This window comes from Mandrillus leucophaeus, unplaced genomic scaffold (genome assembly GCF_000951045.1).
Source record: "Mandrillus leucophaeus isolate KB7577 unplaced genomic scaffold, Mleu.le_1.0 Scaffold643, whole genome shotgun sequence".
NCBI classification, from domain to species: domain Eukaryota; kingdom Metazoa; phylum Chordata; class Mammalia; order Primates; family Cercopithecidae; genus Mandrillus; species Mandrillus leucophaeus.
This window is the reverse complement of record NW_012106953.1, coordinates 2,041,024-2,049,391: the sequence shown is the minus strand read 5'-3', so window position 1 is coordinate 2,049,391 and position 8,368 is coordinate 2,041,024. Positions and strand designations below refer to the sequence as shown.

Genomic DNA, 8,368 nt, shown 5'->3' with positions numbered 1-8,368 from the left:
ATATATTTTATGTATGTTATATATTATATATAACATGTATTTTATATATTATATACTTTCCTCCCGAGATGGAGTTTTGCTCTTTATATATATTTTTATATATACACATATATAAATAATTTGGTCAGTGCAGTAAGACTGTCTTCCTATTTTAGCTATAGGTTTGCATAACAAACTTGAAACATTCAAAACATTCTGAAAGAGAAGGGTTCTGGTGGTTTGATTTCATAAAAAAGAGTTTTAATCATAGAATTATAGAAGGCCATATAAACGTAGGAATTAAAATTCTCATAGCTGACTGACAGCAAAATATTAATGTCTTATTCATATATAACACCTTAAGTAAAGCAACCAGTATGCCTAAACACAGTTATTTTTTTACTTTACATCATTTTTTGGGGCGGGGGAGAAGAAAAGTAGTAAAACAATGCCAATACTTAATTTTGGTGTAAGAGTTTGTTTCAGTTTTACATGTTGCTTATACCTAGAAAATTATTATAATCCAGGCATTTTTAACTTCGTAAATATGGACTTATAATACTTTTCATGCCTTTTTTTTTTTTTTTTTTTTTTTTTACTTTGCCCATCATTCTGCCTTACATTAAAGCCATTTCTCTTTTTTTCCCAAACTTGGAAAACTCTTGTGTTTTTAAGATTTAGTTCAAGCTTGATCTGCTTGGGGACTTTTCTCCTCTCTGGATTGGGCGAAGTGCCCTTCCTCGCTAGCATTTTGATAGCATCTTGGACATAGCATTTTTCCTGTTGTTTTGTAACATTTGTCTTTCTCTCAAAACTGTAATGTCCCTAATACAGGTAATAAATATTTTATTTATATATCTCTAGTGCCTAGCCCAATATTTGAAACCTCTCAGGTGCTCAGTGTTTGACTAGTGGTATAATTAAGAGAAGGTAAAGGAATAATTGTGTAAACATTTAAAGTTAACAATGCATTTTGATTCTACTACTAAAGAAAATTCAAAATCAAGAAAGGATATATATTCATTACCATATTATTCACTTCATTTGTCAGATAATAATCTTTATTTCTTGATTTAGGTGTTCACTGTTGGCAGAATTTGTGCCGACCGTACCAGAATTTATCATAAACTGAAACATTTTAAATTCAAACTATACCAGGAATGTTGCTCTATTGCAAAGACAGAAGTTAAAGATGAACAAGTTAAAGAAACAGTGGAAAGAATTTTCAAGCAGTCAAAAGAAAGAGGCTGGATTGAGAAGGTAAGGTGAATATATGACAATCTCATCATGTAGATTCTGAAGCCTAATTGTGATCAGCAAAAGGAAACAAATTATTAGAAGATAGTGACATTTAAGGTAATCTCTTTCTTCTCTCCTTTGTATTTTCTCTTCTTCCACTCATTCCTTTCATGCTTATCATTGTCCTTCTGAATAGATGTCCTGATGTTCTAAGGATTCACTTGGCCCATCAGATAAATTTTAATAAGCATTAATACTGTCCTTTATTGAAGGACCTCTGTCCTTTCGCTTTTATGTATGTATTGCTTACATATATATTAAGTCCCCTGATTTATTTTTTTTGACAGAGTATAGGACTCACCTCTGCTTGTCTGCTTCCTATTCTTTAGAACAGTTCTTGTGACCTGAGAGTGAAGAAGCACCTGGTGCCAGTCTGAGGAAAGGATCTCGGCTGCCATTTCTAATACCACCCACATCCTCTTCTTGAGGACATGGGACTGAGCAGTGAGCACTAACTGAAGGTCGAGGGGAGTGTAGAGGTTTCAGGCCATGGCACTGATTTTGATTCCCCCATATCCTATTGATCACTAAATTTGATATAAGGAGTAAAGTGGGGGTTTTGAAGAGTGCACTGGATTCCCGAAGATCTGCTGGCAGCTCATAAGCTCTGGTCTGCTCACAGAGCTTTTAGGATTGTTTATGGTATATGGAAAGAATGCTAATACAACTGCAGTCTTCTAAAACAAGTCTAGTTACATGAATGTATAAGAGAACAAATAGTAGATTTTCAGGCAACTCTTATCAACATTTAATCTTTAAAAGAAAAGAAAAAAGCCTGACTTGAGATCCATTGCCTGGATTATATCATAGGGAAATTTGTAAAAGAGGAGTATAAAAAATAAGGCAAGAGAGCTTAGGCAGAGGGAAAGAAACTTTTTTAGCACATGTCATGTTTAGTGGAGGTCTCCCAGTCTAGAGAATGACATTATTATTGGTTTCCCTTTGACAATTATTCTCCCACCACAAACCACCACCCAGTGATCTTGCCTGCCTCCCACATCTTGATCCTTAAGTCTTCTTTCTATCATTTTACTCTCTTCAGCTTTTTGCCATTTACTTTGCTTCTACTTCTCCTACTCCAAATGTTTCTCTCCCCTTATCCATACTTTTTCATTTGCCTTAGCAGAGAGCAATCACTTACTCAGTAACTTTCCGTCTTCATTTTCCTAGACAACATCAAATTCTTAAATGCTTTTATTGATGCCTTTAAGTGTTGCCAGTCCTCTAGTGGAATTGCAAAACCTATTGGGATAGCACAGTTATAAAGAATTGGATACTAGGTACAGAAAAATCACTGTGCATATACTGTATATGTTATATAATAGTATCATATGTGGGGAAGAACATTAAACTTCTTGAAGAAAAAAGCATTTCCAAATCATGTATCCTAGAAAAAGCTTAACAAGGTTTAGGACACCAGAAGGACCTGGAATTTTAAAAAACATTATTCTTTATGCATAATATAACACTTGGCTTTCTTTTCTTAGGAAAAGAAAGGAGCTTAGGCTTTCTTTTCAAGAAAACCAAGTGTCATGTTAAACATAAAGAATAACATTTAGCATTGAAATAATATTGAATAACATTAGGCATTGAAATAATATTTCAAGATTGTGCATGTCTAGGACAATATGCACATTTTTTCCACATGAAAATACCAAAGACCTTCATTTTATTTGAGATTTCTCCACTTAAAAAATTTTTTCCTAGTTTTTCTCAAAAGATTTCCTAGAAACCACGGAAGTTTATAGCCAATATAAACCCATTTGCAGCTTTTTGTGCTGTGATGAAATTTCAAAATTTGTCAAGTGCTCTGACATTTCCCATCCTCACTCTGTCTGTCCCTCTCACTGTGCGCCTTTGAGTGATAGCACTGCATGTGCTTTGTGATGTGTGCTGCCTTTAGCTACAGTCTGGTAGTCACAGTTATTCTAACCCTTTAGAATGCCTGGGGCTCAGTGTTACTTGAATGCCATCTCCATGGCACTTTCTGCTCATATTTCCCAATTATATCAACCCCTTTTTTGCCTTACACGTACTATTTGTTCCTGTCTTTCTGCCTCCAGCTTGTATTCCACACCTTACTTTTTCCCTTACCTGCTTCTTCAGCCATTTTACTTTAATTATCTCAGGATGTCTCAGCATGTCTTCCCAAAGACATGCCAACTAGACTGACTCCATTCTTTTTGTTCTTCCTTCTAAAGGTTGAACTAGGGTGATCTATTTTTAATGTAATGATACTAAAGGGGTGTAGGAGCAACTTGAGTTTAAGAAAAGTACAAATAATAGGAAAATTATAATAAAATGAAAATATTTGATAAACATAGTTATGTCTTATTCTAAAGAAGAGTTCAATAACATACTCTAATATGGTACTGGCAAAATTCCAATGAATATTTGTTCGTTAAGAAGAAAGTGTATATGATGATGGGATTTCCTGGAAAGTTGAAGATAGGATTGTTGGGATTGGCTGGTGGATGCATGAACACCAGGTAGTAAAGAAAGCATGTCAATAGAAGTATCAAAGGCCCATTCCTACTGTAAATACTGTATGTAAAACTGTTATAAGTGACAGTTGTATGTAAATTTTAAATGTATTGATAAATATTGTCATATACATAATAATTTAAAATTGTAATTAGATATCCCTTGCCTTCCTTAAAGGCTTCTCATTTCTTCTCTTTCCCTTCCTTTTTAACTTTTTCCCTTGTCCTTTTTTTCCCCACCCCTTAAACTGATGTTTCTCAAAACATGGCTCTAAACTACGTATGTCAGAATCACCTAGAAGTTTTTGAAAAATGTATAATCCCCTAGCCTCATCCCAGATATATTGAATGACAATCCTTGTGGATGTTAAACATCCAGTATTTTTAGCATTGGTGATTCTTAAGTAAATAAAAGTTTGAGAATCACTGCTAAAAAGTACCTGTTAACACTGAATTCTGTCCTCATCCTTTCAAAGTTTCCTTGGCAAATCAATTCCCTTCTGAGTTCTAGTTGCTACTTCTGAGTAGAAGATTCCAAACTCTTCTTATATTCTGACCTCTTTCCCACACTTCATTTCCACAGTTCCAACTGTTTTCGTCAGTAGGTTCATCAGGTGTTGTAAGAGAGTAGTCTCTTCACTATTAAAATAAGTAGTCTTCAGTATTAAAACCCTCCAAATTTTTAGTAAAGAATTATGAGAGCAGCATCTTTAGGTGGAGAGGATGGCAGAGTAATACTAACTGCAATGTCTGTGAGTTTCACTTTCCTTTTCAAGTTTTTATTTATTTTTTTCTTGCCACAGCTGCGTCCTAGTCACACCATTTAAATCTCAGAAACAGCATATACTATACTATACTGCTTAGAAGTATAGGCTTAAGTATTTACTTTGCCTTACTAGCAGTAGAATTTGGGAGCAAACTATTTTATTTCTCTAAGCCTAAGTTTTCTCATCTGTAAAGTAGGAACTAAAGCAGTAATAATAATTAGGGTTTTGATTGTGGAGATTAGATGTGTAACACATTTTAAGCATTTAGTATAGGACCTAGCAATTAGTAAGTGATCGATTAATCTTAGCTGTTACTTGCAATGAAAGCAAGGAAAGGGTTTCCTTCCTCTAATCTTAGTATAGCTGAGATAGATTTTAATTGTCCTAGGTGTGTGTGGTGGTACACAGCTGTAGTCGCAGCTACTTGGGAGGCTGAGGTGGTAGAATCGCCTGAACCCAGGAGTTCAAGGCCAGCCTGAGCAAGATAGTGAGGCCCTGCCTCTTAAAATAATTTTTTTTAATTTTTAATTTTCCAAAAGTAATTTAATAAATAATAAAGAGGATATGAAGAAAGGTAATATGAAAAGCATAGAAACAGTCAAACTTTTAAAGTATAGGTTTCTAATCCTAGAGTACTTTACTTGTATCTAATAAAACCTACCTAAGTACTAGGTTGAAGAAAATTCCTAACTAGTCCCTAAGATATTTCCCCTTCTGTTAATGTGCTTCCATCTTTCCTTCGAAGGAGATCCAGTGAGATATCATAGGGTTGTAAAAAAGAGTTTCATGGCCTTCAATGTCTAGAATGAAAATGCACTTCTCACATTCCCTTCTGTAGGTCCCTATCACCACAAAAGTCAGGGTCACCAGGATCCTCTCTCATTTCACTGAAGATAGAAACAGAGTTCATAAACAGAGTCAAGAAACTAGTATGTCATTAATCCCCTCACTGAAGTAAATACTTTGAACTCTATATGTCTGAAACTGAAATCATGTATCTCCTTCCCTCCCACAAACAGCCTGCAAAATAACTCTGCCATTATTCTACTCTGTCAACTTTGAAATCTCTAAATCATTCTTGACTCCTCTCTTAACTTGTTCTACTTTGTTCTTAACTCTTCATCTTCATTGCTATCACTCAAATTTGAGCCCTCATGACCTAAATTGTTGTCACACACCCATAACTAGTTGCTGAACTATTCTAGAATGAATGTTTTACCAATTTTCTTAAAATACACCTTAGATCAGTTCAGTCCCCCGCTCCAAAACCTTTAGCAACTTTCCATTTCCTGTCAAGTGATTGTTCAATTCTTTAACCAGTATTTTATAATTTTTATTCTCTGAACTCAGTCTCTTTGGTTCAGTCGTAGCTCTCTCTGTTCTCCTAAAAATACCTAGGTTGTAGTCAAATCCCATGTTTTCTTGTCGTGTCACTTGGATGGACTATTGTCTCTTACTGAAGATTCTTGCCATCAACTCTTTGCCTACCAAATCTCTTTTTCCAGGACAATTTAAATGCCACTCTTTGCTGCTTACCTCAACTAACCATGACCTCTCTTCTCAACTCTCATGACAGTGTCTGTACCTTTTTTGGCACTTACTACTGATTATTACTGGTGTATTACTACTGAACTCTATTCTCCTTAGGGGCAGGGAAAGTATTTTTTTTAAATATTGTACCCAGACAGTCATTAGCAGAGCCTTTGATATGTATGTTCAACAAACTTTTTATTAAGTTATTGAGGTTACTACATTTCTACTCTAAGCATAATAATAGAAAAATTATGGCTGGGCGCAGTGGCTCAAGCCTGTAATCCCAGCACTTTGGGAGGCCGAGACGGGCAGATCACGAGGTCAGGAGATCGAGACCATCCTGGCTAACACGGTGAAACCCCGTCTCTACTAAAAAATACAAAAAAACTAGCTGGGCAAGGTGGCGGGCGCCTGTAGTCCTGGCTACTCGGGAGGCTGAGGCAGGAGAATGGCGTAAACCCGGGAGACCGAGCTTGCAGTGAGCTGAGATCCGGCCACTGCACTCCAGCCTAGGCGACAGAGCGAGACTCTGTCTCAAAAAAAAAAAAAAAAGAAAGAAAGAAAAATTATAATTTAAAGCACAGTTACAAAATTAATAATATTCACTTTGATCTCTTTCTAGTGCTTTCTGTGAGTTAGAAATACTTATTTGAAATTAAGTTCCTGTTTATCATAAAAAGATTTTTGTTCATGATTACCATGAAATGAACTTATCTTAATTGTGTCTGTAGTTTGCAAAGGCCCAGTTTATCTTCATTGCTTTGAGTAAAATAACTAGCTTTTCTATTGTATATGCAGAAATATGGTCAACTTGAAGAATATCTCAATTCTGCGGATTACTTTCAAGGAGAGAAGTTTGACTGAATTGTAACACATTTCCATCAGAGAAGATTTTTTAAATTCCTGTAAATGTGAAGATCATGATTCTTGTTTTTCTGTATCATGTGACAAATTTATACATTTTATCTATATCTTCGTGGAAAAATATTTTGTTTAAAACATAATTATCTTAATTCCTGTGAAATGGTACTCTACACTCTAAACTTTTATCTGATGTACATAAAAGCATTATCTTAATTTTTAAGTCTGTAAATATATTTTAAAGTTACATAATAATGGCTTTATAACAGATGACTGTCAAGTGAATGAGCTGTTCATATCCTGTCAGTTCAGTCAAAATATGTTGTATTTTAAAAATGTATTTAGACTAATATCTACATGTAGTTTTACTGAATTCCTGTCCTTTTACAGTATTAAATGATTTTCACTGATATATTTTTTACTGCTATCATCTAAATCAGTGGACCATGGAAGAAACCTCAATATATCATTCAGTTCAATCCCCTTGCTTCAGAATCAGATCATAGCATATCTATTCGAAGTAGAGGAATGCTTTTTTCCTTTTCTTGAAAGTTTCTCTTTCAAATAGATTTCAGGCCTCCAGAGTCTTTCAGCCCTCACATTCAGGAATAATTTTATATACATTTTCATGCTTTGTAATGTTCTTACTTTTTTATTCAATTTTGTCTATATGTGGATGATTAAGATGTGTTTTATTTATTTTTATCCATAGCTTTTTCCATATAAGTATATATCTTAGGGTCAGAACTGCTAAAAGAGACAAACTCAGCCAGAAGCACTTGGAAAGCATATTTTGGTAGCTGCATTGCTTTGCACATCTAAATTTTCCCATAAAGTAATAAAGTAAAATGGTTGCAGAGTGAACAAATGAACCCTGTCTGTTCTGTATTTTTAATTCTTAAAAGTGATGTTCTAGTAGGATCTATTCTACTGTGGAACTTTAGATACTTTTTTCTTAATGGAAGTATTGGTTGAACTTGGATTCATCTATTATGTGACTCATAGCATGGACCGTAATGTACGTATCCATAAAAAGCTACGTTAAGCTCATATATGGAAATTAGTTAATATTTTCTACAATTCATTTTCTGAAATTATCCATATTATTATTGTAAACAAATGGGGTGGAAAAAACTCACAATGTGGTGAAAGTACTGATGCTGATGTTTAATGTTTAATGAGGAGTGCATACCTCTTTCAAACATTGTGAAATGGAAATTTCACATATCTATATTTTTTTTTTTTTTTTGAGATAGAGTTTCACCCAGGCTGGCGTACAATGGCATGATCTCTACTCACTGCAACCTGTGCCTCCTGGGTTCAAGTGATTCTCCCACCTCAGCCTCCTGAGTAGCTGGGATTACAGGCATGCATCACTACACCTGGCTAATTTTGTATTTTTTAGTAGAGATGGGGTTTCACCATGTTGTCCAGGCTGGTCTTGAA

The 8,368-nt window shown here is 34.8% G+C and overlaps 1 protein-coding gene across 2 annotated transcripts in view; it reads left to right on the top strand.

Annotated features, from left to right (window-relative positions):
• The window catches only part of CCDC82 (coiled-coil domain containing 82), a 30,179-nt gene extending 22,389 nt beyond the window's left edge, over nucleotides 1–7,790 (top strand). For both annotated transcript variants that reach the window (XM_012000957.1, XM_012000956.1), the window contains 2 exons: nucleotides 1,057–1,239; nucleotides 6,860–7,790. In XM_012000957.1, coding sequence (XP_011856347.1) covers nucleotides 1,057–1,239; nucleotides 6,860–6,925 — 249 coding nt within the window. In that variant the 3' untranslated portion in view covers nucleotides 6,926–7,790. The remainder of the gene's footprint in view (nucleotides 1–1,056; nucleotides 1,240–6,859) is intronic.
• Nucleotides 7,791–8,368: the final 578 nt, after the last annotated feature.